The following is a 26,697-nucleotide window of genomic DNA, read 5'->3' as shown; positions in this document are numbered from 1 at the left end:
TCTGATTAAATAATTCTTAAGGGAAAAATTGCTTCCTGGAAACCAGAGGCTTAGCACAGAGATGAGGCTCCTCAGGAGTGTCTGCCCTACTTGTTGTTTGACCACTTCAGTGCAAGGACTCACTTCTGAACAGAGCAAATTATGCTCAGGTTATACGTGCATTTCACGTCCCTGCCCAGCCTCCCACTAATGATCATCACAAGGGCAACACCAGCATCACAACATACATGGCTGATGTTGGAAGACAGAGTTACATCTTTTACATACACTTTTAATGCTACAAGCAACCCTTCTCTCCAAAGGAAAAAGAAACATGTGTGTCTTAGTCCCTGTTTTGTGCAGCTGCAAGCTCAATATCTGCTGGCACCAGCGGGGGTCAGTGGGTTTGCTGCATCCCACACCAGGCTGTCCAGTGGGGAGGGATTTACTTCCCTGGGTCACTCCACACTGAGTACTGACCGTGTTTGGTGTGTAACTTTTATACACGTGCCTGAATAAAGATCTTTAAGATCTTGAGATGCACTTGGAAATCAGCACGTGCACCAGATGGCTGTACTGCTCCTCTTTTATTGAATATCTATATGTATATGTACATCTACATAGGCAAGTTGTAGGCACAGAGGGTCATCTGCAGTGTCCCCCTGGGACAGAAGCATGACTCTAGCAGGCTGATGTTGTCCTGTATACTCTGTGAATGCTTATGTAGTTCTTGAAAGGGTAAGCAGATTTATCGAAACAGTCAGTACAGATCTATACGGTGTTCGTAAATCCCATGGAGCTACCTAGTGTTCGTGAAAGGCGCAGCTCTGAAGCACTTCATGTTCTCGGCAGCCAAAGGCAGAGTTACACAGTCCCTTCAGAAACAGCAATCGAACGGAGCGTTGTGCCGCTGCCAGAGTGGTTATTTCAACTAAGCTGTTTGACTTTGCATTGAAGGGGACAAGGAGCCATCACATAATGTAAACGTGGCTGAGTGCAGGGACTGGAAAGCTGAGCTCTGCCACCAGACTGCTGAGATTCTGCAACATTCTTCATGTTTACCAGTAATAACGGAGTGAGTTTTTTTAATGATTCTTACATCATTTAACAAAATCAAACTTGTTTCCAATAAATCTGAGTCAGTGTGGTGCCCTAGGAGGTGTGTTCACTAGCACAATGCCTATTTTGAAAAACAAAGCCAAGATAATTAGTCCTCACTGCATCTCTCTTTTCTACTACAGTCTTTCAAGCCTGAATATACCACTGACAGATGACAAGGGTCTGCTTCAGCACAAGCCTCAGATGCATGGTCCCTTCCATGGACATAGCTCCCCAGGGATTGCCAGAGCAAGTGCCATCACACAGACTGACTTGTCTTAAAGCCTATCAGCTGGGCTTTGCAAAACCCACTGCAGCGTCTGGAGTCTTACCTCATGACTTCTTCCCAGCTGTCAGGATCTTCAGGCTTGTGTCACCTGGAAGACCTGGTTCACAAAAACAACAAAAATGAAATATATTAGGAACAGGTAGATCTATTTATACCCATTTTTCTCTTGTGATGACAAAGCCCTTTAATTTCAAGGTATATCCACCTCTGATTTAATGGAGCAGTAAGGTTTTCTGTGAGTAACGAAGAAAGAGGAGACCTGTAAGTCTGTTTCCCTACTTATTCTATTCACTCTTGTAAACTCTGGTGCTGGAATACTCAAGCAAAGGCAGGGTGGCAGGGAAAGAACATAGGTCTTTTTTGCTGTCCTAAAGGTCCTGATCCAGTGCTTACTGGGAGAAAAGGGAAAATTTAGTCTGAATCATATGTGGAAATAGCCAATTTTGGAAGGAAATAAACAAAAAAATGAGAGGTTACATAAAAAACCCCCAACCAGCTAAGCTCTGAAAAATGTGCTTTCTAAGGCGCTTGATGTGTTTGGTTGTTCTGCTTTTAAGTAAAACATCTTCATCCAAAGGCATTCAGGAAAGATCTGGAAAAAAAAGACACCTTTAGAGTGCTGAACACCAGGACAAAGCAGGGCTGGCAGCCATCTTTCCTTGGTGGGGAAAGAGCGGTTTGTAAATGAAACGCCAACGCCGTGCGAGACCCAAACGCATCAGCGCAATAAGAATAGGAAAGCAGCAGGGTAGAGTGTGATATTCTGAGCCGCTCACAGGGATGAGTCATCGGCAGGGTGGGCGCAGGCAGCTCCAGCCAGAAGCACAGCAGCAACACACCCAGTTTGATGCTGCCACCACAGAAAAACCACTTGGCCTCCACACAACCTGCTTGAAACGTCACGATAAGACCCCCCAGTGAACCAGATGTCAAAAAGGCGCTTTTTTTTTGCCTAACCTTATCAGTTGGAAACATACCCTAACAGCGGCTATCTCCTTGATCCATGTTACAATACACAATTAATGCAGTAAAACCTGTTCATTATTAGCTTTAAGCTGGATTGCATTCAGAATGGCTTCTGAAACTTATTCCTACAAACCGGCACATTCTTTTGCCTCCTGCTGAGGTTCAGGATCAGCAGGTGGGAGCACACAGGCCTCTGAAAAGCTTTTGCAGGCAGCTGTAACCTTTTACAGAGCGCCCTGCGTAAGGATAGAGGCTGCCATCTACCAACAGCCGTGGGGTGATGCATCGTGTTGTCTAAACGGAGCTATTTGCTTTGGTTTAGATAAAAATGGTTATGCTTCTGTTGTTTCTTTCCATTTCCAAACCTTTTCTTCAGTTATCTATTTCCTCAAGGTAGAGGACAAATTGTTGTTACAGCATTTGAGCACATGGAATAAAATAACCTTCTAGAAGATAAGCAGATTTTGTTTTTTAAACAACCAGATGTACGCATACCATATTGCGCACAGAATCTGCCATTTGGTGACCCACAGCAGCCGGAGATCTGATTTGGGATCTGCTTTCCCCTTTCATCAAGTTTAGGGAGAAACAGCTACTTTTTCGCTAATATTTTGTTGTGCTAATGCTAATTTTTCAAAGAGCTCTTTGAAAACTAACTCTCACAAAACAATAATGGTAACAACACACAAGCATTATCTACCAGTTTGTATCAACAGAGCTCGAAGTCCTTCACCAGAAAGGCATATTTAATTCTTCCTCAATAGGAAAAAAAGAGGCACGAGGTCAGAACAGGCAGGTAAGTATCCTAACCAAAAATACAATGTACATCTCCCATCATCCGCTTAAGTACCTTATCCGCTGCTCCGCACCTTGTAACAACACAAATGTCTCCCTAAAGCCTGGTGAAGTCCCTGGAGAGTCCTTCACCAACTTCAGATGTCCCCATATGCTGTCTCCCCCCGTGGGAGACAGCAAAGTAGACAACCAACAAGACTAGGAGAAAGATGTGTATATGCTACCACTTGGTAGGTCTGTTCTGAACTTTAGATGGCAAGAAGAACCAGGTTCAGCAGCTGTTCCAGCCTGTGCGAGAGCCAGAGCTGAGCAAAAAAGGAGCAACTCCTTTGCCAGGTGTGTTCTGGCAGGTACATTATCCATCTTCAAATTGTAGGGATGTTCAGTAAAAAGCAAAATGGAAAACAAACCCTCTGTCAAATGGCAGTAGTTCAAGCTCTTGCCAGAAGTCCGAGAAGCTGAATTAAGCTGCCTTCATAACAAAGCATGAGCAATATTTCCCCACCTGCAAGCCAAGTGTTTAAACAAATACAACTTTCCAGGGAAGGACGTTAGTTTAGAATACATCAACTTAGAAGTTGTAAATAATCACCTGTGGGTGAGACAACCATCCTGAGGAAATCCCAGCGACGGCCCTTTCCTTACTGCCACAATACAGCTCCCGCAGCTGTGGGAAAGGAGCTGCTGTGACCCAGCTGGCACCTGGGGCACATTTGCTGCTGTGGGGACTCTGTTCGAGGGGATGTGCCGGGCTGGCAGGTGTGAGTGCAGACATGTCGGTCTGCTCTGTTATTCAGAATCGGCCCAGGGAACGGCTGACGTGCCTTTGCTGCTCTTCACTGACAGTCACTGCTCTGTGGGTGTCCTGGGCTCCGCTCAGCTCTCACCTGGCACCCTCAGCAGCACCAGGACCTGCTGACCTCCACCGCAGACACATCTCTCAACAACCTTCCCTCTCCATCTCCCACAGCTGCAGGCTACAGAACAGCTCACCCACACTGCGTCCAACGTATTTTCTAACACAAAAATCGTTTACTCACTTCCACTTTCAGGCTCTGAGGGGTTTTTTAAGCAAGAATGCCCCTAACTTTTAGGTAACAGACATGCAAATAAGGTGAGTAGCTCAGCCAGACGGCCCTCCTAACCCAGCCTGTGGCCTTCCCAGCAGAGTCTCCATCCAGCCAGCACTTTCAAGTAGCACTGGTTCATCATCAGGAGTCAAAACTGAACTTTTCCCTGTCACACAGCTTCAGGTTTCCCTCCATGAAGTGCTATGAGGAGCAAAGGGTACATAAGGTGCCTTAACTCCAAATCCACCAGGTCAGTGACCCAGCACCGCAGCTGCATGCACTTACGCACACATGCTCAAGTGCACATGCAGAGCTTGTTAGAGGGTGTTATGCCTGAAGGGAAGAGGTTCAAAAGCAGTAGTGATGTCTGTCTGAGGTCAAGGAAATCAGCAGGTGCAGGAAGCAGTCAGAGTACTGTGCTGTTGGACCCCATACTGTGGTATCTCTATCCTTTAGTGTCCACATTTTCTTCCCCCTCTTCCCACCTTGACTACAGTTTGCCTCTGCACCCTTGTCCAGGACTCCTCTTTCTTCATCATCTCCTTTTGGGGACCTCCATCATCATCATTGCAAGCCCAGCCAGCAATCCACTACCTCTGTGCACACATAATGTTATTCTGTCTGTTCTGCCGGGCACTACAGTTTTTGTGATTATCAGAGCCACATTTCCATCTGCCATTGGCTACATCTGGATTAATAAATTCAGGAGTTCCACAGAAAAGTACCAGAGAGTGAAACTGGTGATGATGTTCAATCACAGAATCCCAGGCTGGCTGGGGTTGAAGGGACTTCTGGAGATCACCCAGTCCAACCCCCCTGCTCACGCAGCGTCACCAGAGCAGATCACACAGGATCGTGTCCAGGCGGGTTTGAATGTCTCAGAGAAGGAGACTCCACAGCCTCTCTGGGCAGCCTGGGCCAGGCTCTGGCACCTCACAGGAAAGAAGTTTCTCCTCCTGTTCAGACGGAACCTCCTGTGCTTCAGTCGGTGCCTGTTGCCCCTCGTCCTGTCACTGGGCACCACTGAACAGAGTCTGGTCCATCCTCTTGACACCCACCCTGAGATATTTACAAACACTGATGAGATCCCTCTCAGCTTCTCTTCTCCAGGCTGAACAGACCCAGCTCTTTCAGTCTCAATTATGACTAAAAAAACCTATAATCTGTGCGAGTTCCACAACGCCAGAGCCAACGGCATTAGAAAAATTTGTATCTGGAAGGTTTCTTAGCACAAGCCACTCTGTTCGCTCCATTTCAGCCTGTGTCACCACACACCAAAACCAGGTCCCACCGCCGAACCCGCCAGCGGGAAGCCCGCAGCACACACAGCAACCGGCGGGCACGGCCCGGGGTGTACGGCCGGCCCCGGCACACGTCCCGCCCCGCTGCGCTCCCCGCTGGGCGGGCCCGGGCCGGCCCGTCCCCCCGCCCCGCAGGCCCGCCCCGCTCAAGATGGCTGCCGCGCTGGGAAGGCTTCTGCGGAGCGCGGTGAGTTAGCGCCCGATCCCCCGGCCGCGCCGCGGCCCCCGCCGTGACCGCTCTGACTGTCCGTGTCGCCCCGCAGGTGCCCGCTGTCGGGAGGAGGCTGACGGCGCAGCGCCTGCCCTGCGCCCGCCGCCAGCTCAGCCTGGGTAAGTGCGGGGAGGGCGGCGGGAACGCACAGACACGCAGCCCCACGCGGGGAGGCGGCGGGAGCGGCCCCTGCAGCCTCTCGGCCCCGGCCGCTCGTGCGGCTGCGCCCGGAAGGAGAAGGCGGCGGCCGTGGGACCCGGCCCGGCCGCAACTCCTGTGTTCTGCCCGCAGGCTCCTCGCGGTTGGCCCCGGCGGTCACACAACATGCTCCGTTCTTCAAGGGAACGGCCGTTGTTAACGGAGAGTTCAAGGACCTGAGCCTGGATGACTTCAAGGGGAAATACCTGGTGCTCTTCTTCTACCCCCTGGACTTGTGAGTGCGGGTTTTCCCCTTTCATACGAGCCTCCTGCCTCACTGAAGGTCATCAGAGGCACTGCAGATCTTTGCTGTCTAAAGCAGATGGGTTTACCTTCTCTGGGCTGGTCCTGTACAGCAGATGTATGTTTATAGAATCATTTTGGTTGGAAGAGACCCTCAGGATCATCGACTCCAACCATAACAAAACTCTAGCACTAAACCATGTTCCTAAGAACCTCATTTAAATGCTTTTTAAACCCTTCCAGGGTGGTGACTCCACCACTGCCCTGGGCAGCCTGTTCCAATGCCTGATAACCCCTTCTGGGAAGAATTTTTCCCTAATATCCAATCTAAACCTCCACTGGAACAACTTGAGGCCATTTGCTCTCATCCTGTCACTTGCTACTTGGGAGAAGAGACCAACGCCCTCCATGCTCCAAGCTCCTTTCAGGCAGTTGCAGACAGTGATAAGTTAGCCCCTCAGCTCCTGTTCACCAGGCTGAACAGCCCCAGCTCCCTCAGCTACCCCTCATCAGACTTGTGCTCCAGGCCCCTCACCAGCTTCATCACCTCCTCTGCACTCTCTTTAGTATTTCAATGTAGTGACAGGACTTGGGGGGGAAATGGCCATTTTATGCTAAAGCAATGGGTCTGGAGGCTGGAGAGCATCTTCCAGCTGCCAGGACTGCTTCAGGAGGCAGAGGTGGCCTTGCAAGGGTGGTTCTTCTCACAGTCAGACCCCGGGGTGCAGGCATTGCCTTGTAGTTGGGGTTCACCTTGGGGACTCTTTGCTTTTAAGCAGCAGGACGGCTCCAGAGCAAACTGTGGATAGGCTGAGCCTGCCCAGAAGGCTCAATCATCAGGAGCATCCTGGGCAGTTCAGATGAAGTTCAGTGTATGTGGGCACATGGAGGAGAATTTAACCTGTGGTTCCTTCTGTTATAGATTCCAAAAACTCTCTGTCTAGAGACTGTCTAGCAGGGACAGTTTCTCCATGTCTGCAAAAATCTGTTTAGAACTGGGAGCTGAAAACTGGTGTGCCAGCGAGATGGCTACAGCCATTGCTTTGAAACTGACTGAAACTAATCTTGAGCAGGAAACATGGTTAAAATTATCAGGATAAAGAAATGGTGCTACTGCTTTGGTGCCCAGAAACAGACATAAGAGTATTTTCTAAAAAACTCTCTGAAAAAATTGCGGAATCATTGCAGCCTGTTCTCTCTTCCCACCCAGCACCTTTGTCTGCCCGACAGAAATTGTGGCTTTCAGTAACAAAGCAAATGAATTTCGTGATGTGAACTGTGAAGTTGTGGCAGTTTCTGTGGATTCTCATTTTAGTCATCTGGCCTGGATAAATACACCACGAAAGGTATGAATTGGGCGGTCGTTTGGGGCTTTCTCTGTTGGTTGTTTACTTTTCACAGGAGCTCCTGAGCAGAAAAACTGAATAAACAATTGTGCGAACATTGATTTGAAGAAGTAGACTGCCTGTAGTGAAATGCTATGGGATTAACTTCTGCATTGGATGACATAATTCTGACCTTGGTCTTCGTTTTCTTGATCTTTTCCTTTAAAGATTTGGGGCTTTTTTAATCTTTGATTTACTCTCTTGCTAGTCCTATATGTTGCATCATAAGCTTATACATTTTTCTTGAAAGACAAATACTCAGTATCCGTGTCACTGTCCTAAACTGATGTTTTCTGTGAACCATCACAGAAAATAAAGAGCTGCTGTTTAGTCCTTACTGTTAACCAGTATCTAACGGTGGTGGCTTTGCAATGGATGTGGATGGATGATGGCAGAGCGGTGGATGTGGTCTACCTTGACTTCAGTAAAGCCTTTGACACAGTCCCTCACAGCATCCTCACAGCTAAATTGAGGAGGTGTGGTCTCGACAATAGAGTAGTGAGGTGGGTTGCAAACTGGCTTAAAGAGAGAAGCCAGAGAGTGGTGGTCAATGGTGCGGAGTCCAGTTGGAGGCCAGTATCTAGTGGAGTGCCTCATGGGTCAGTACTGGGGCCAATATTATTCAATATATTCATTAATGATTTAGACGAGGGAATTGAGTGTACTATCAGCAAGTTTGCTGATGACACTAAGCTGGGAGGAGTGGCTGACACGCCAGAAGGCTGTGCCGCCATCCAGCGGGACCTGGACAGGCTGGAGAGTTGGGCGGGGGATAATCTGATGGAATTTAACAAGGGAAAGTGTAGAGTCCTGCATCTGGGCAGGAACAATCCCAAGTTCCAGTATAGGTTGGGGCATGACCTATTAGAGAGCAGTGTAGGGGAAAGGGACCTGGGGGTCCTGGTGGACAACAGGATGACCATGAGCCAGCACTGTGCCCTTGTGGCCAGGAAGGCCAATGGCATCCTTGGGTGTATTACAAGGGGGGTGGTCAGTAGATCGAGAGAGGTCCTCCTTCCCCTCTACTCCGCCCTGGTGAGACCCCATCTGGAATATTGTGTTCAGTTCTGGGCCCCTCAGTTCAAGAAGGACAGGGAACTGCTGGAGAGGGTCCAGCGTAGGGCAACAAAGATGATTAAGGGAGTGGAGCATCTCCCTTATGAAGAAAGGCTGAGGGAGCTGGGGCTCTTTAGTTTGGAGAAGAGGAGACTGAGGGGTGACCTTATTAATGTTTATAAATATATAAAGGGTGAGTGCCATGAGGATGGAGTCAGGCTCTTCTCAGTGGCAAACAATGATAGGACAAGGGGCAATGGGATCAAGCTGGAACACAAGAGGTTCCACTTAAATTTGAGAAAGAACTTCTTCTCAGTGAGGGTAACAGAGCACTGGAACAGGCTACCCAGGGAGGTTGTGGAGTCTCCTTCCCTGGAGACATTCAAAGCCCGCCTGGACACCTTCCTGTGCGACCTCACCTAGGCGTTCCTGCTCCAGCAGGGGGATTGGACTAGATGATCTTTTGAGGTCCCTTCCAATCCCAAACATACTGTGATACTGTGATACTGTGAAGCAGAACAGCCAGTTTATTGGAGCACTTGTGTTATTGACTTTCACTTACTGAAATGGTTCCTCTTCTGCAATACAAGCAGAGCTCCTCAGCTTTCTTCAGGGAAAGAAAGCGATGAAGATGGCCTTTTACTGGAGAGGATCCTTATTCAGACATATATAAAAATGCCCATTTTTGATCAGAGCAAACACCTCACTACTGTGTGATTAGTTGCACAGAATGAGAAGCATGGCAGGAAGGTGCAGAGGCTCCTGTGCCATCGAGCAGTGTTGTTCACAGAGTGGGCTGCTTCCAGGTGTGTGGCTTTGCCGCCGTAACACAGGGGAGGGAAGAGAGTTTCTTATATTTAATATGGCTTGGCTGAACCTATTGAGAGAGTTTCATTTTCTGCATGCTTTGTTCAGAGCACTAAAATGTGATTAGGGGCTGACTTCCGCGCTTTATGCGAAACCTGGTTTGGCACTGCTCTGTGCACACATAGCAAAATGCCCTGCAAAAGGCAGAAAGAATTCCGGGGTTGTGCAGGCAGGACCCTGACACCCGGAGAAGCAAAAGCCTTAGTTTCTCTGACATCTGCACTCAAAGCTCCACGTGCAAGAACTCCATTGCAGATGAGCACTTGCAGGTCAGGGTCTGAGTGACTGAGATTGCACAATGATCCACTGGTGATACCAGGAATAGAAAACCTAACAAACTCTGGGCTCGTTTCAAGGATAGAGAGCTTATCTCTCTTGCAGTTCCAGTATGTTGCAAAACTGAAATAAATCTTCCTTTACTCTCCAAATAGTAGTTAAATTGATTTGGGGAGGAAAAAGAAAATCATACATGGACTAAATAGAGCAGCAGAACTCTGATGTACCTAGTGTGGCTGTCAGAAGCCTTGTGTTGTCTGTTCATAGTATGCAGGTTTATTTTCTCTTCCCTCCCTACCATGTTCATCATCTTTCATTTTGAACACTTAAACATGGAGTAGAAACTTTTATATTCAAAGCTCCTGTGTAGGGTACAAGGGGAATCTTTCTGAAAATTTATGACCATTATCAGAGGTAGCCTTTTACTACCAAAATAAGCAATTCTAAAATGCTCAGTGCAAAAGTAGATTTCGTGTTCCAAAGAAACCAAATGTTCCTGACTACTTTGAAAAAAGAAACAAACAAAACAAACAACGCCAGACACATAAGTGGTTCCTTTCATGGAGAAAACATCATGAATGTGTTTTATTGTTAATATATCTTAAAGAGAACTGAATCCGAGGATGAAGGATACTCCTAAAATGTGTTTTGTAACAAAATGGAATCTTACTCTTTTCTCTAGAGTGGCGGTTTGGGCAAAATGAATATTCCAATTCTGTCAGACCTCACAAAACAAATCTCCCGTGATTATGGTGTGCTGTTAGAAGGACCCGGCATAGCGCTGAGGTAAGGCATGATTGCTGATAACTCGGTCATGACACAACGCAGTCTAAACCAGCGTGAGCCATACTGTCTCCTCCTGCAGAGGAAACTGCACAGGGATCTAATGACAACTGTAAAATGTCATTTTTTTCTGCAAAACTTCTGGATCCCACCCTAGGAAAAGGGTGTGTGGCCATTATGGCCATTGAGAATGGTTCTGGGCCTCTCTGAGAATGCACACAGGGCAAAGCCAGCTGTTCTGATCTGAGTGACTGGGAGAACTCCGTGTCACTAAGGAAGACAAGAGTAGCATAGAAATGCATTTTACAATTTATTTTTCACAATTTAGGTCTGTCTTTAATTTTCCTTCCTTCTGAAGGGAGAAGAGACTGCCTTAACTTCCATGTGAGAAGTTTCTAAAGTGGTAGCCACTACAGTAAATGCCATAATTATATAGAATTTTTTTTTTAATGACACTTTTCCACCATAGGAATACTTACTAAAAGCAAATAGCGGTCCCTGAGATCTATTGGACTGGGTAGGAGTCTTCTGGAAACCTTTGGTTCCTGATCTCTTTGGATCGGGAACTTCTGACTTTTGTTGACAAATTAAGTTTATTAGTACGGTGAGGCTGGGACTTTGGTTTTCACAAATTGACATATTGTTTATATGCAACAGGATTTAATTTGGTAGCTTAAAGCGTAAGCACCACTTCACTCAGTACATTTGGATTTTCATATCAAAAAGACATGGGAAGGATGCCAGCTATCAGGTGGAAGTGATTCTATATTTGTTATAAATCTGTGTCAATTTGATCACTGTGCTAACAAACAATATATGAAATGCTGCATTGCTACTCCTAACTCTGATATCTGCATCTAAGAATAACGACCTTGCTGAAATAGTTGATCCACTTCCTTGTGTTTGCTCTTGGAATGTCATTTGCATTCCCTGAACTCTTGCTGCATTACAGAGGTCTCTTCATCATCGATCCAAACGGGATCGTCAAGCACCTGAGTATCAATGATCTCCCCGTTGGTCGCAGTGTGGAGGAGACGCTCCGGTTGGTGAAAGCATTCCAGTTCGTGGAGACACATGGAGAGGTTTGCCCGGCAAACTGGACTCCAGACTCCCCTACAGTAAGTGTCTGCTAAATAACACTCTTCTAAATATAGACACTGGCTTATTTTTGCATGTCTGAAGGGCTGAGAACCAGTTCAATGTGAGGTGTTTGACTGAACCTGTGCCTGTTGTCTAAATCCGAGGCTTTTATCGGTTGGACCAATTCAGTCTATTTGTATGATACTAAATGTGTGATTTCTGTGAAGAAAGTCAGCACATTTCGTTTAGAAGACACAAGTTGTATTTAAAACTCTAAACTTGACTTCTGCTCTCTACCAGTTGTCTTCAGATATTTTACTTATTTAACGCCCTGCTTGATGTGTAGCAGGAAAAATGCGTTGAATACTTTAGGAGCTTGTACATCATTTAGACTTTTGTCTTTCAACCAAGTGAAGAAACAAGCTATTGTTTTTATAAAGTATGCACGGATTTTTCCTAGTGGCAAATCTGTATTTTTGTAGTCTTTGTTATAGCATATAATAACTAAGCTTTATTTTCTTGACAGATCAAACCAAGCCCAGAAGGTTCTAAAGAATATTTTGAGAAAGTGAATAAATAAACACTGAAATATGTGGACAAGACTCCTAGTTACCATAAAATGAAGACATTAGGAAAGCAGCTGTGATTATTTAAAAAAAAAAAAAAAATCAAAGTTCTTATTTTCTCATGTTTAAGAAGAAATTAAATGCTGAAATATTTACTGACTCCCTTGTCTTGTTCTAAAAAGAAGGGTAAAAATGAAGGCTTTCCTCCCTGCCCCTTTTGCAACTCCGATGTCATGAATTTCCATGGCCGCTTGTCTTCTTCCTGAATACGACAGGTACACAAAATACAGTTGTCTTGACTGGGTTTTCTTCTTTCTTTGGCTAGCTCTGGGCCAGAAAGTGTCCCTTTTTTTCTCACATGAAGAACAAAATTCTGTAACAAGAGTTTGAAACAATGGGGACAATACAGAAAATAGAATCTTGTCACATGGTTTGGTTTTAATTAATTTGCACAGAGATGAATGTAACAAAAAATAAAAATCCCCCTTTTTGTGGGTAAATGCACTGTTACTTGCAATGAATGTAAATATGTGCCCTTTTAATCCTGCGTATAGCCACAGGTATGCAGGAGTATTAACAAGCATGGAGTAATTTTTACTTGGGAGATGGCAAAAACTTGAACTTTATGAGCTTTATGAGAATTCTGTCACTGAAAGCCTTGCTTATTTGCTTCAATCTATTGTACTGCTTGAAAACAATGTAGTGTGTCTCTAATTATAGTAATAAATCTTACCATTGGCTAGCAGTGGGTGTGTTGCTTTTATTTCACTTTCCCCCAAGATTCCTCTATTTTGAAGGAGTTGGGTGAGTTGCGTTGCCTTGGAAAGGATCTTCCGTAGCTTTGTTTGCAGCCAGCAGTTAACAGCTAGTGCTGTCAAAGGGCTGGATACATCCATACAATACTGCACGGGTTTGTATTTTTCATCTTCTGCCCTTTTGAGCGGGGGAAAGGGCTTCAGGTAAACAGCAGCACGAGGGAACTACCTTGGCAGAGTGGCTGTTGTGTCCTAAGGTGGCTTCGTAGCTGCTGTCAACAGCTGTAATGTAAGGAAAGGGTGAAAAAGTGAGTCTAATGTGCTGCGGCAGGCTTCAGTACTTGCAAGTCTCTTTTCACTCCCAGCAGTTTAGTTGTTTGGGTTAAATCCACTAGTACACGTGTGGTTTTTTCCCAATAAACCTGATCTCCTGGACTTATGATGTGTGAAGTGAAGCCCCCGACCAGCTCACAGAATCACAGAATGTTAGGGATTGGGAGAGACCTCGAAACATGATCTAGTTCAAAACCCCTCAGTGATGCAAAACAACAGCTTGGGGCAGCTGTTTGTGCCAGTGAAACCCCGGGGGGTGTCACGTCTTTCACTTGACCGCGTCTTTCTCTCACCGCGTTCGCTTCGGGTCAATGTGGAGGGCGCGGGGGGTTTCTCTGCGGTCCCGCTCCCCGGGTGCCGCAGGGGGGAACTGCGGGAAGGGGAAAGGGCGATCGGACCGTTCCCAACCACAGTCCGCTCCGAGGGCTGCGACCCCCGCCGGCTGCCTCCCCCCTTCTCCGGGCCGGGCGCACGAAGCCTCACGGCCCGGGCGGGCGGACCCGGTAGCGGCGGCGCCGTGCCCGGGCGGAACGTGCAGCAGCCGGACCGCTCCCCGGCGGCTCCTTCCCGCCGCCGCGGCCCCATGGACGCCAACCTGCGGTTCTGGAGGACGGAGGGGCAGGTCGGCGGCGGGGGGAGCCGGAGGGGCTGAGGGGGGACTGCTTCTAAAATAATTCCTGAAACGTGTCTCCCGCAGTCTTTTTTCCAGAGATTTCTTCTCTGGGCGGACGTCCTGGACCCGCTGCTGCTGCTGAAATCCTCCGTGAGTGCCGCGGGGGCTGGTGACAGGAGGGAGGGCGGTGCGGGGCTCGGGGACCGCGAGCGGACTCGCCCTCTGGCCCGGGGCAGCGTCGGTCGCCTCAGATCCAGCGGTTCGCGGCCCCCTCGCTCCTGCTCCCAAACCTGCCTGGGGATACCAAAGTTAGCGATGGGCTTGATGGACTTTGACTTTGCTGAAGTGTAAAATAATATCGTTGTGAGGCTTTTGAGGAAAATTAAAACACATTCATGAGGGAGCTGGGGGGTTCAACTGGAGAACAGGAGCTGAGGAAAGACCTTCTGATCTCTGAACTGCCTGAAAGGAGCTTGGAGCATGGAGGGGGTTGGTCTCTGCTCCCAGGTAACAAGTGATGGGATGGGAGAAAACGGCCTCAAGTTGCACCAGGGGAGGTTTAGGTTGGATATTAGGAAAAAATTCTTCCCAAAAAGGGCTGTCAGGCATTGGAACAGGCTGCCCAGGGCAGTGGTGGAGTCACCATCCCTGGAGGGGTTTAAAAGGCGTTTAGATGAGGTTCTTAAGGACATGGTTTAGTGCTTAGAGTTAGGCTATGGTTGGAGTCGATGATCCTGAGGGTTTCTTCCAGCCAAAATGATTCCATGATATATAAGAAATATATATATATGTGCATGTATTTCTATGTGCAATTACATAAAATAAAAGGCATTTCTAGGGACTACCTTTTCAGCAATACTGTTTAGACTGTGGCTGCTTTGCTGAGGATTTAATGAGCCCAGTTAAGAACCAGGAGACCCTCAACTGATACATTGCACTTCAGAATATTGAAATCTGAGAATTTTCTTTTCTTTTCTTTTCTGTTTGTTTGTTTGTTTGTCTAATATAGGATGAAATAAGAAGAACCAGGTTATTAATACAAACCAGTGAGAAGACCCCAAGTGAGCCCATACAGAATGATGAGGTATTTTGGAGAGCGGTTTATAGAAAACACAGGTGTCTTTTTTCATGGCTGAAATAGCTGATGTTAGTATAGGATCTCACAGACAGAATACTGAGATTAAGATACAGGGATAACACAAGAAAAACTCTTTGCTACGGAGATTTTTTTAATATATAATTTTTGTGTGAATTTATTTGAGTTGCTACTGACTTTAATACTAAATTGCAGTATTATCATCCTGAAGAATGCTGGTTTATGTGTCATACAGCTGAGTTTAGATGATGCTCTCAGATCACTTTAGGAATCATTTCTCTACGCTTGTCTGTCCTCAGCTGGGATGATATAGATAGATGATAAATATGCAAAATGTTTAATGAGCTCATTATGAATTTAGATGTTGCATTACCACACAGAGGGCAGGTTGGTTGGGTTTCACATCCCATAATATGAGCAGTAGCAGTACTTGGGTGCGAAACCTATTACCCTAAAGCCTTAACGTAAGTGTTTAGGCTTTTAGCCATATTTAAATTGTTGGGTTTTTGTTTTAAAATACCTACTAGCTTACTTTTTAAAAACTAACTTTCTGTTCTGCGGTAGCGTGTGCTTTGGTGCTGTTACACAGCACACGGGATGTATGTTCAACAAGGAGGATGAGGAGAGAAATATTTGGGGAAAAATAATTGAAGAGGTGTGTACATATATAGCACTCCATACAAAAGTTATTGGGGAAAAGTACATTTAGAAAGAAGATTTTACACACTCTATTCTGAAATTTGATTACTAACCTGATTTTCAAATCGTTTAGACAAGAAAAGCCTTCCTGCTAAGCCTGGTAAGTTTACAAAATCTTTATTTTTTAATTTTTTCTTTCTTATTCAAGTATGGCAATGGTGGTCTCATTTGCCTTTTTTTCTTTTAAGTCCAGTGTACATCCTGATTCAGCCAAGATAATTCCTGTTTTGTTTAGAGCTCCAGGTAAGTTCCCTTAAGAGAAGTTTTATGTGTGTGGCTGATGCATCGAAGGGGTATAGCTCATAGTAAAGAGCCACTGTGATACTACAGTGGTACTGTTTTCCATATAGAAAAGCACATAGACTCTCACTTCTTGTTAGCTGCATTGTCCTATCTGTTGCAGATTTATTTATTCCTACAGCCCTCTTAGGGAATTTTTCCCACAGTTTATCTGCTCATCTAGATGGAAACAGCCTGACCAGTCTCTGCTACTTGTCACTGCAGAATGAGTTCCCAGATCCCTCCAGATGTACAACAGTTAACTATAGGCTAAGGTTGCACTTGAAGAACGTATGAATTTACTTGCTGTGGTAGCAGATAAAGTCTGCTTGAGCTGATGTTTAAGAAGCCAGGACACCAAAGATTGTTAATCAGATATAACTACTTTAGGCTATTAACTCCTTATCTCATATAACCACCCACAGCTGTGGCAGCCTTTGTTGCCACCTCTCTCTTTTGGAATAGAAAGTTGAATTTCTGTTCAAAACTCAGAGAGTGGGCAGAGTTTTACTTAGAGCTGAAACTAGAGGGGGGAAGTTAGGGGAATTTTCTGCTGAAAACCATCCATCTAGACTCACAGCAGTTATTTTTACTGAAAGAGTTTTCTTTCTTTTTAGCCTTCCTGCCCTTATCTCTTCCATTGGTGAGTGATCATGAAGGATACTCGTGTACCGCATGGCTTATGTTTTCCCAAAGCAACAGGTTGGTGGGAGGGAATAGAAGGTTTTGGGCTTAGCACAAGCTTTCTTAGAGACATCTACATTGTAGGAAGTGTTCAGTAACCTAGAAATTGAGCCTTTGAGGAATCTCATTGGAAGCCCAAACCTGTTTGCTGCCTTCCTTCAGCAGTATTCAGAGCTCAGCTTTCTGATGCAAGGTGAAATGCACTCAGCACTGAGAGCAAGGCCTGGTTTGGATCTGTTTAACCTCAAAACAATGGAACTGCAGCAGGAAAGAGTCAGAGCCTGTGTTGTGTGTTTCAGACCCAGAATGTGATTTTTTCTCTTACGTAGATTGCGCACTTGCCAGTAAGAAATGATGGTGTCAAGAAATTACAGAAGATAAAGGAATAAACTCTTGTAATAGTGCTCAAAAATTGCACCATTTTGTTTCATAAAATTTGTAGCTGTAATTATAGGCATGTTTATTCATTTAGATGTGTTTGCCCTTGGCCTATGAATATGCATACTGAGATATGTATATCATTCCATGTAGAGATTACAGCCTTATACTGCACTACTGGAAAGTATAATGAAAGTCTTGATGGCTGTTAAATTAATTAAGAACAGAAACAGAATTAACAGAAATATTTCTTTTTTATACTTACAGCCTAGTGCTCTCTCATAGAGCACTGGCATTCATAATAAAGGTAGTTGATCCACTGATATAAATTAATTACTGCTCCTCCTCTGAGGCTTTAGACAATCCCTGCCCTCCTCTCATTCCATATTTGCCTTATCTTGATTGACTCCATTCTTTCAGAGTGCTCCACACCTTGAATTCGGCAGGTCAGGCCTCAAGACAGGCTGTGGTTTATTAAAACTGATGTTCTTATTCACTGTTTAAATTTGAGAAGGAGTTGGGAAGTAACTCCTAAGATCTTTGATTGTAGATCAGTTAGATCCAGTATTTATATCCCCACTAGTCAAAACAATCTGACCCTTTCTCATTCACTTATTTAATTACATTTTTATTACTGTAGCTATTTTATTTGCATCTATTTAAACTTCACAGGTGCAAAATGCATTTTATTTTATTTTGGGTAAGAAAGCATCTCAAATATTCTTGCGCATTGTTTTAATCGCCGTGTCTCTGTGTTTTGATATTGGGCAGAAGAAGTGAGTGTGTCACACCCATAGCAAGGAAGTGTGTTAGTCTGGAACCAAGGGAAATGGCTCCGGGTGCTGAGCGGAGCCTTTGATGCTGCTGCAAGCAGTGACACCGTGGTTCTGTTCACGCTCTGGCCAGCCAGAAGCTTCTAGACTCATCAAACCTAATTTTCTTGTGGGGTTTTCCCTCCTAGGTTATTGTTTCATCTGCTCAGCACCAGGCCAAGCACGCTTTTTTTTTTCAGGTAATTGCCTCTTTCTTTCTGCATTTACAAGTCTTCAGGTCTCAATCCCAAATTAATCTTTTGCTTATAATCTCTTTGTTTCTGCAGTTTGTGTTTCACACGTATACCACAGCATTCACCCTCATAAATGGAAATGGCACCGCCAAGTGTGAAGTATGTGTCAATTTTTATTTTTGAACTCAGTTGTACAAGACCATTTTGAACGTGATTTACAAGCGGTTTACAACTGTACTTACATAGTGTGTTTCTTCTGTCCTCCTTAGGAGTACTCGCTGGAGCAAAAGCAAATCTTCTGTGGCTTGGGAGCCATTTCCTATGCAGCATGTGTTGGTGTATGTATTAGCTCAGTTATTGCTTTCCTGGGAAGGAGCAGGCGCTGAGATACTCACACTGTCAGGATTGTGCTCTGTTGCTCTACTCCGATGTTTTGCCCCAGAATTATTCAGAATAAGAATTTTCCTGAGCGTCTCTCAGCAAATATCTTGCTTGGCTTCCTCTGGTGCTTCCTCCTCTGTCCTTTCCCTTATTATTCTACAAGCTTAGAAAAACGAGTAGTGAGAGGAAATGGCCAGGGTTTACAAACACGGAGTCACCCACTGGGTTGTCGTAGTTGATTTTTGGTGTGGTGCTGTGGAAGGAGATCTGTCTTGCTCTAAACAAGTGGTGAAATTTGCAGGTGTCTGTACTGGCTGGAGTTAGCTCAGATCTCAGAAAGAGCAGAGCCATGAAAATACTGCACTGAGTGCAGGTAAATTCACTTTCCAGGAGGGCTGGAATGGGTATTTGTGGTTTCTGGAGTTTGCTATGTCAGAATGAGCTCTGGTGTCCTCGTGATGCTCGTTGCAAGTGTAGATGCCCCTGTAGTGTGTTCCCTCACTCTCCACACTGAACAGTGATTTTTATAAGCCTTCTGACAGAAAAATACGACTGTTTCTGCTTTTGTTAAAGGGACTTTCACCCCTGTCCGCTCGGCAAAGCAGTTGGGCCGGCAGTGGTCGGGACTTACAGAGCTCTGGGGAGGCAGCTGTGCCTGTGGGTGAATGGGTTCTTACCCTTTGTCCTCTGAGGAAGATTCTGAGCACTGCCTGGTATCCTGGCCATTTATTCCTAAATGAAACTTCCTGCAAGTGTATTATGGGAATATAGAATTGGGCTGAAACTGCAGAGAATCAGGAAAAAGAAAATACACAAGTAAAGCAGGTTTCCTGTTTGGGGGAGAGAGCGGTGTGTGACAAGAGGCAGTTGGACGGATGTCCAAGGAATATTAGTCAGAGGTAATTGTTTTTCTGTCTTTGTATTCATACTGCTGCTGTCCTCTATATAATAATGTTTAGTGCTTTTTATCATAATATTTTGTACTCCTGTCTAAAAGAGTGATTACAAATACCTTCAGTAACTAGAGAACACCTGTATTTTGTTGGAATGTTAAACCGAGACATTTGTTTATAGATGGAACTATGTACTAAATCACAGCTTTATTTTCCTAACCTGTTGCACATACTGAAATGCTGCACATTTTTTTAAATAGAAGGTGCCTGTTTCCTCCCAATGCCTTAGGCTCTTCCTCTTGTCTTCATGAATCGTTACACATTGAAGAGTCCGGTAATGGAACTAGTCATCAAAAAACTTCTACCCGCTCCAGTTCTTGGTGAGTAAAAAGAAACTGTGAATCGTGCAGCTGCTCTGAGAGGCCGCTTGCTGCCCCCATCTGACTGTAGAATGTCCCTGCCCTTGTGCAGACGTGGTCTTGCTGTTTGCAGGCGTCCCTGGCTGCCTGTGCTGGGTCCTGTCCTTCCCACGCCAGAGTTCAAGCCCAGTGTGGCTGACCTCTGTTTGATTCCTGCTGGTTTTTAGTTTTAGAGCTGCAGACCACTCTTCTGACCTTTGCACGCACAACATGCAACTTGTTCTCTGAAGATACCCAGGGATGCAGTCGGTGTTTTTCTTTGGCTTGCATGTTTTACCTGACACCATCAGGACTGTCACACAGGTGACACCAGAGCGCGACACAGCTCTGCGTGTGCACTGACATCGTTCTTCGCTCGGGCTGGGGCTCCCGCTCCCTACAGCAACCGCTGACAGCGTTGAAAATGAGAGTTGTTACAGCAGATGTCATTAACCTTGCAAGGCAGTGGGACTTGGTTCACTCTACTGACAGGATGAAGTTGCACCAGGACATGTTTAACTATTTTATGTCTTTAACTGATTTTCTTATGCCATTAAATAAATTTTTGGCCTTTCCTACGAGGAAACAGGTAAAATTAAACCAAATGTCATCTCCTCTGTCCCAAGTTATGTGAGATGGCTACCCAGATCTTTCTGAGGATATGCATTAGATCTTTCTGACTTGTTTCTTTTGCAGCACGTGTTAAAATGTGCTTTCCATTTTCTTAAATGTAGAAGAAGCCTGAGGGTAACTGATTAACTGACAAGTGTCACCTGTTACCCTGCTGTCTTTATTGAACAACCCTGCCAAAAAGTAACAAAAAGAGAAATCCACTATTTCAAGCACGGTCTGTTTGCCAGACTATGCTCAAGAGAAAGGAGAACACCAACTAGATTACTAGCTTAATCTGATATGGCCTCTATAAGTGCCAGTGTTTTAGGCTCATCTTTTCAGTGACAGACTGTGGGATGGATGTTTCCAGGTACCTTGTAAAGCTGGGTCTGGAGGAGACCGAAACATTCTCATCCAGGATCTGCTTGTGACAGACACACAGCTGGGAGACAACTGCTGTCACAGAACATGGGAGGGCCTGTGCTGCCCTGGCCTCCCTTTGAAATCAGGGATGTGTTCCCTTCAGGGTCTTTTCTTCTGTGCTGGATTTTGCACTGACTGGTACAAAACAGACCCACAACACAAATCCCACCCCGCTTTCTTTAGAATAAAGTGCTCGTGGTTCGAGCTGGATGGCAATGATTGAAAGCTCCGAGTCCATAATGATAAAGCACCTTTTAGAATTGAGGCCTTAAGATATTGCTGAACCTTCTGAAACAAAATTTAAGATCCCAAGCAGATTTTTATGGGGCCGTGTCTTCTAAAGCTGTCAGGTTATGCAGTTGTGAACTGTTGAACTGGAAATGTAAAATGCACATAATTATGAATGATACTGTTGAGATAGTCCTTTTGGATCTTTTAAAGCCAAATCTTCTTTCACTCTGCAGGCTTGATGAGTGCATTTACTGTGGCAGTGGTGAGAAGCCCAGAATTCGAGAATGGAATTGAAGTGATGGACAGGAACGGCAAGGTCGTGGGAGTGTCACAGAAGGCTGGTGAGAAGGTGGGTGAAGAGGTGGAGGCCTCTCTTGGTTTGCCTTTCATTCCCTGCTAAGAGCTGAATGTGATGCTGAGAGTTGGATGTATTGAAATGAGGAATCCCAGATCAGGTGCTGAACCTTTGGGTAGGCTTGGACTAGGTCTCTGGAACTGGGTTCCGCCACCCTTGTGTCTTCAAGGGTTGGCAGCCTCCCCAGAACAACACACCAAGTGCCCGAGTTGAGCCACAGAGACACCAGCACAGGTATTTCTGCCTTGCCTGGTCACGTCAGGAGACAAGACTCCTGGACCTTCTGATGGGAAACCTCAGAGAAAAGCCATTTATTGTACATATCACATGCACCATCTGTTGTAGGAACATTATTTAAAGGCTGTGCCTCCCCGAGGGTAATGCCCTGGCCTACACTGTGCTGGTGCATTTTATCCTTGGGCTCCAGATGCCGGGACTGTGTTTACTCCTTTCCTTGCTCAGATATCCACCGCAGAACCTGGCACAGCAACCAGAGCAAGGAGTCGTATTTTATGTGCTGTCGGTGACGCTCCTTTTCTATGCTGCTGTCCAGAGGGGAGGAAACACCTCGAGGAGCATAAAGATTTATAGGCAGCTAGAGAAAGAACTTCAGATTTTATACGGGATAGTTTAGGTACCCAGAAGGTACAAGCATTTGGGAGGAGCTCAGCACAACTTAAGCAAGTCTTGGCAAAGTTATTATCACAGTAGAAAAACTCGATATGTCATTGGTAGTATTACATTCCCTTTTAAGGTATAGTCACAAGTGGAATATTTGCCGCTTGTAGGAGATAAGTTTCCATCTATGAAAGAATTCCTCTAACAAATGTTCTTATCTCTCATTAACCCGTTTGTTGAAACTCCGGAGTATTAGACAAAAAAGAGCCCACAGAAGCGTGCGGTATTTGAAGCTGCGCAGAGCACCGCTCTAACATTCGTTTTTCTCTCTCCCTGGAGGCCGTTAAAGAAACAGCCGTGTCCAGAGCAGCCTTGTTTGGGACAACGTTCTTCCTGCCCGCTGTGCTGATGCACTTTGTGGAAAGGTAGGAGCTGCTGCAGCAGGGCCCTGTCTGTTCAGGTTCTCAGTCTGCCTGTTACCACCTGCCAGTTTTATCTTGGGTTTGCGGTATTACTTGCCTTGGTAGAAGTGATAACCTGGGAAGTTTCTGTTCAGCTGCTGTGATTCATTTAGGTAAGGAAATGAATCTGGTTGTGTCCACATCCATGCAGGAGGTTGTGTAAAACCACGAGGATTTCCTCTCTTCTCCCATGCAGGAAATGTGCTTTTGCTCTCCTGACAGGCTGTTTTCCAGCTGTGATTTCAGCCCCCCGTGTCTGGTATCGAGGTTGTTCACAGCACCCAGCTTCCATTTGTTATTGCTGAAGAGATAATACCCTATTGAATTTGCAGCTGAAACTGAATCCCAGCTTCCAAATAGCTTTTCATATATTGTAAAACATTTTATTGCTTCCACCCTGTATCATAAGAAGAATTAATTGTTTGCTTCATCAGGGAATTCTTAGCCTGCCCTGAGCTTTTGGTAGGCATCATCTGCATCATGTAAATAACACAGATAATTTGGTACTGCCTAAATCCATCCCTTAGGTTAAGGGACTCCTGTTATCAGAAGACATAAAGGCAGATGTAAGATGAAATTTTGAAAATATATCAAGTCATAAATTTTGCACAAGGCAAAGCAGAGCTACCAAGAGGAAGTCAACCTGAAAGAAAAGAGGGTAATGCAAGAAAAATCTTTGTCAAAGGACTAAGGCACTTTAAAGCACTAATGCCCCTTCTCTTGTCAGTTTGATCTTGCTGCTTATTTTCTTAATCTTGTATTGACAGTCCGGGTTTGGAAAATGTTGCAGTTAAATACAAAACAAAGAGAAAGACCAGGGAGTTAGGAGTAAGAACACAGGAAATAAAATAATGTCTTCAGGATTCATAAGCCTCGGTTATTACTAACTTCAGTGCAGTTTCAACCACTGAAATAGCAGCTAATCCTCTTTGTCTCACTGTCAGATTATTTTTCAAGCCCCAGCTGACATAATTGCCTTTTCAATGTCTTGGACAGAGCAAAATTTGCAAGAACTCCACGTGCTTTGGCGTCAGTGAGGATGTTCATGATTACATCGGTGCTAGCAGGGATGCTGCCGGTCTCACTGAGCATGTTCCCACAGTGCGGGGAGGTGAGTCCTGTCACAGGAGTTAATTTAGGATTATTGTTATATCAAATAGTCCCGAACTACGGCCAGCAGTCCTAAGGGCACAGAGAAAAAGATCCATAGGATTGACGTGGTTGTGCGTCTAAAACGGGGCAGCAAAGAGGCTGCTCGTGAAGGCCCATGTGCTAGGCAGAGGCTTACAGGGCTTTCTAGGCCTAGGTTGCATTGTGTGTTATTTATATTTACGCTTTTCAATGTAAATTTATCAAGTTTTCACAACTCCAGGGGAGTTGTCTTAAAGATTAAACCCAAGGCTCTTCCAGTGCTGTTTTCAGTCCTGCTGGAGACAGGAAGGATGTAGACGAGAATTTTTCTCTCTCATGCAAAGTCAGCGTGAGCTCATGGGACAGATAAACCAGCTCCCACACATCTCTTCTCGCTGCCTGACTGACCCGTGAGGTGTCACCTGTCCCCAGGGACACACACACCTTCCTGGCAGGTTTCAAACACAGGATGGAGCCCTCAGACCTTGAGCTTTGGAGAAGGACAAGTGAGAGAGGAGCCTGGGGCTCCTTTCTGCATTTATTTCCTCTCCCTCATCAACACTCTGTGAATATTCTCAGAAAATCTGTTGCGATTTTCAGTGGTTTCTTTTATTTGCTTGAGCTTTCTGGCATTGGAATTTCTTCTTTTTTTACATTTCTTGACCCTTATTGCCATTAGAGATTAATTAAACATAGACGATCAGAGTTGTGAGAAATTATGTACTGAGTGGGTGGCTGGTTGGTTCCCTTTGAAGTTCTCCAGGGTGAATCACCCAAATATAGTGAATGGAGACAACATCACTAATGCTCTGTTTGGTTCTTGGGAGTATGTCTCATTTTAAATAAAACATATTTATTCCCTTATGTGTCCACATCTAGAAGCAAAAGAAAACACAAAGCCCCCAAACAAAAAAATCCCACGAACAACCAACCACACAGTCTTGCTTCTGAATACAGTATTTCAATTTGTGCAAAGTTCAGTGCAGTAAAGAGGACTTAGTGTATACTTTATGGTATATGGTGGTGGTGATTCCCTTTTTTTATACGTTTCAGATCAAACGAGCAGACCTTGAACCGGAAATCCAGTCGGCTACAGAAGAAACAGAGTTATTCTACAATAGGGGAATTTAGAGATTGGCTTTAAAATATAAGCGTGCGCTCTGATTTATTTCATCAGCAAACTCAATTGGCATATATGACTGATCGAATCGTGTGTTTATGGAGAGGCAGACTTTGCAAAATGGTTTTGCAAGCACAGGCAGAGATGTACACATAACTCAATGCTGTGCATATTTGTACCAGAAAGCACTGTAACACAGCGTTTGTCACAGACTCTGTTCTGTTTGCTTCCTCAAGGGATTGATTTCTTAATTAAAAGACTACCAGATACAAAAGGTTGTTCTGCTGTTGCTGCAGCTTTTGACGCGATGCTTTCCAGGCACACAGCAGGTAGAGGCATCACTAGTCCTTTGGGTAAAGCCCAAGGTAAAGTGGTTCTTCTCGGAATACTTACTTGTGTTTCAATGTACTTAACGCCACTCAGTTCAAGGATGAGACCTGAGTGAGGTGGCCATTGCAGTGGTATTAGACAAAGCAACCCTGATGGCAATGCAATATTGGTTAAATTTAGTTGTTTAAGAAATTTTCAGGAAATGGGTGTCAAACTTGGCTACAGAGTGATTTCTGACTTTTTCTCCATCCTTGAAGGAGTTGTGAGGCCTGATGCCTCTTGAGCTTTACAAATCATTTTTTTAAACCCCACGGGCACTGGGAAATCCTGTGGCTTTCAGACCTTGTGGTGGACAATGAGGAATCCCCACTTTTGCAGGTTGGCATTTTATCCAAACAATGTCATTTTGAGATGTAGCATCTGTTGATCAGATCATATGAAGTTATTCAGGCGACCAGGGCTGTCTGTGAAGAGCTGCAGAAAGAGCTTATAACACTGGATGTAAAAACAGGTGAAGTAACAAGAGGGTAAGTGGATTGAGAGAGCTGGGTCTGTTCAGCCTGGAGAAGAGAAGCTGAGAGGGATCTCATCAGTGCTTATAAATATCTCAGGGTGGGTGTCAGAGGATGGACCAGACTCTCTGCAGTGGTGCCCAGTGACAGGATGAGGGGCAATGGGCACAGACTGAAGCACAGGAGGTTCCATCTGAACATGAGGAGAAACTTCTTTCCTGTGAGGTGCCAGAGCCTGGCCCAGGCTGCCCAGAGAGGTTGTGGAGTCTCCTTCTCTGGAGACTTGGTGGCCACTGGGAGATGACATTTGGCTGAAGGGATCTTTGGTCTGGCCCAGCACAGCTGCTTTCATATGGTTTGCTGCCCTCCCACAAAATCAAGGTCAGATCTTCTGGGAGAGCAGGGCAGACAGAAGCTCCACAAATGCAGTAGGAGCCCCCAAGGTTGTGTTAAATATAGTTGGGCTCTTAGGACAGATGGCTCAAAGATACCAAAGGTGTTCTGTGAGGTGCTGCTAAGGCTGCATAGGACAAGAATAAATACGCACTATATAATGTAATCATCACTTCCACAGAAAAAATTTTACAAGTTCAGCCTTCAAAGTCTGCCATAATTTAACCTCCTTAGAGCACAACACACAGGTTGCTGTTCTCCTGTTGCTAGAGGATGAGATTTCTTTTCATGGTGGGAGGGAGCCAGTGGTTTCCCAGTTCTGCTGCATTCCTGCTGGAACACAGCAGCGTAGAGCGAAGCCCAGAAAACCAGCAGGCTGAGCTCTTACAGGAAAACAGCTCCTGCGGTGCTTTTGGGACTGAACAAAACAGGAAGCAGGGGGTCGAGCGTAGTTTCTTGTATAAGTTCTGTGTTTTCTGAGCCTTCAGAGAATCACAGAATGTTAGGGATTAGAAAGGACCTCGAAAGATCATCCAGTCCAATCCCCAACAACTGGCTGCAGGGAGGTGGAAGAGGCCTGTAGACTCTCTCCCTTAAGTGTCTGTCTCCTCCCCAATCTTTGGTAAGGGTGGCTCAGCTGACATCCTGCAGCTAAATCCTCTAAACCCCTGCTTCTCCATTAATCCCATTTCAATAACATACCAGAGGCAAACTCAGATGGAGTCTAATTCCACTCAATAAACATTAATTGGCACTCCAATGAAGACCCACAGCATCCTCCACTCCTTTTTCTAACATAATTTAAGAATGGCTGAAGTAAAATAAATGCTGGT

General features: G+C 45.3%; 2 protein-coding genes across 2 annotated transcripts; both read left to right on the top strand.

Annotated features, from left to right (window-relative positions):
* The first annotated feature begins 5,608 nt into the window (after positions 1-5,608).
* Positions 5,609-12,908, top strand: PRDX3 (peroxiredoxin 3). The gene is made up of 7 exons (XM_065843750.2): positions 5,609-5,685; positions 5,762-5,828; positions 6,001-6,142; positions 7,361-7,496; positions 10,417-10,520; positions 11,470-11,635; positions 12,124-12,908. The coding sequence occupies exons 1-7, from the start codon at positions 5,650-5,652 to the stop codon at positions 12,175-12,177; spliced, it is 705 nt and encodes a 234-aa protein (XP_065699822.1). The 5' UTR covers positions 5,609-5,649; the 3' UTR covers positions 12,178-12,908.
* Positions 12,909-13,752: 844 nt separating this feature from the next.
* On the top strand, positions 13,753-24,903 carry SFXN4 (sideroflexin 4). The gene is made up of 14 exons (XM_065843528.2): positions 13,753-13,873; positions 13,949-14,014; positions 14,874-14,948; positions 15,733-15,759; positions 15,848-15,902; positions 16,556-16,581; positions 17,962-18,012; positions 18,100-18,165; positions 18,276-18,344; positions 19,570-19,660; positions 21,178-21,293; positions 22,257-22,342; positions 23,375-23,489; positions 24,563-24,903. Exons 1-14 carry the CDS (start codon positions 13,835-13,837, stop codon positions 24,638-24,640), a joined length of 960 nt encoding a protein of 319 aa, XP_065699600.1. The 5' UTR covers positions 13,753-13,834; the 3' UTR covers positions 24,641-24,903.
* The last annotated feature ends 1,794 nt before the right edge of the window (positions 24,904-26,697 follow it).

The sequence above is a fragment of the Patagioenas fasciata genome, chromosome 8, assembly GCF_037038585.1.
Source record: "Patagioenas fasciata isolate bPatFas1 chromosome 8, bPatFas1.hap1, whole genome shotgun sequence".
Taxonomy (NCBI): domain Eukaryota; kingdom Metazoa; phylum Chordata; class Aves; order Columbiformes; family Columbidae; genus Patagioenas; species Patagioenas fasciata.
Note: the sequence above shows the minus strand (reverse complement) of the source record. Positions and strands in the feature narration are given on the sequence as shown.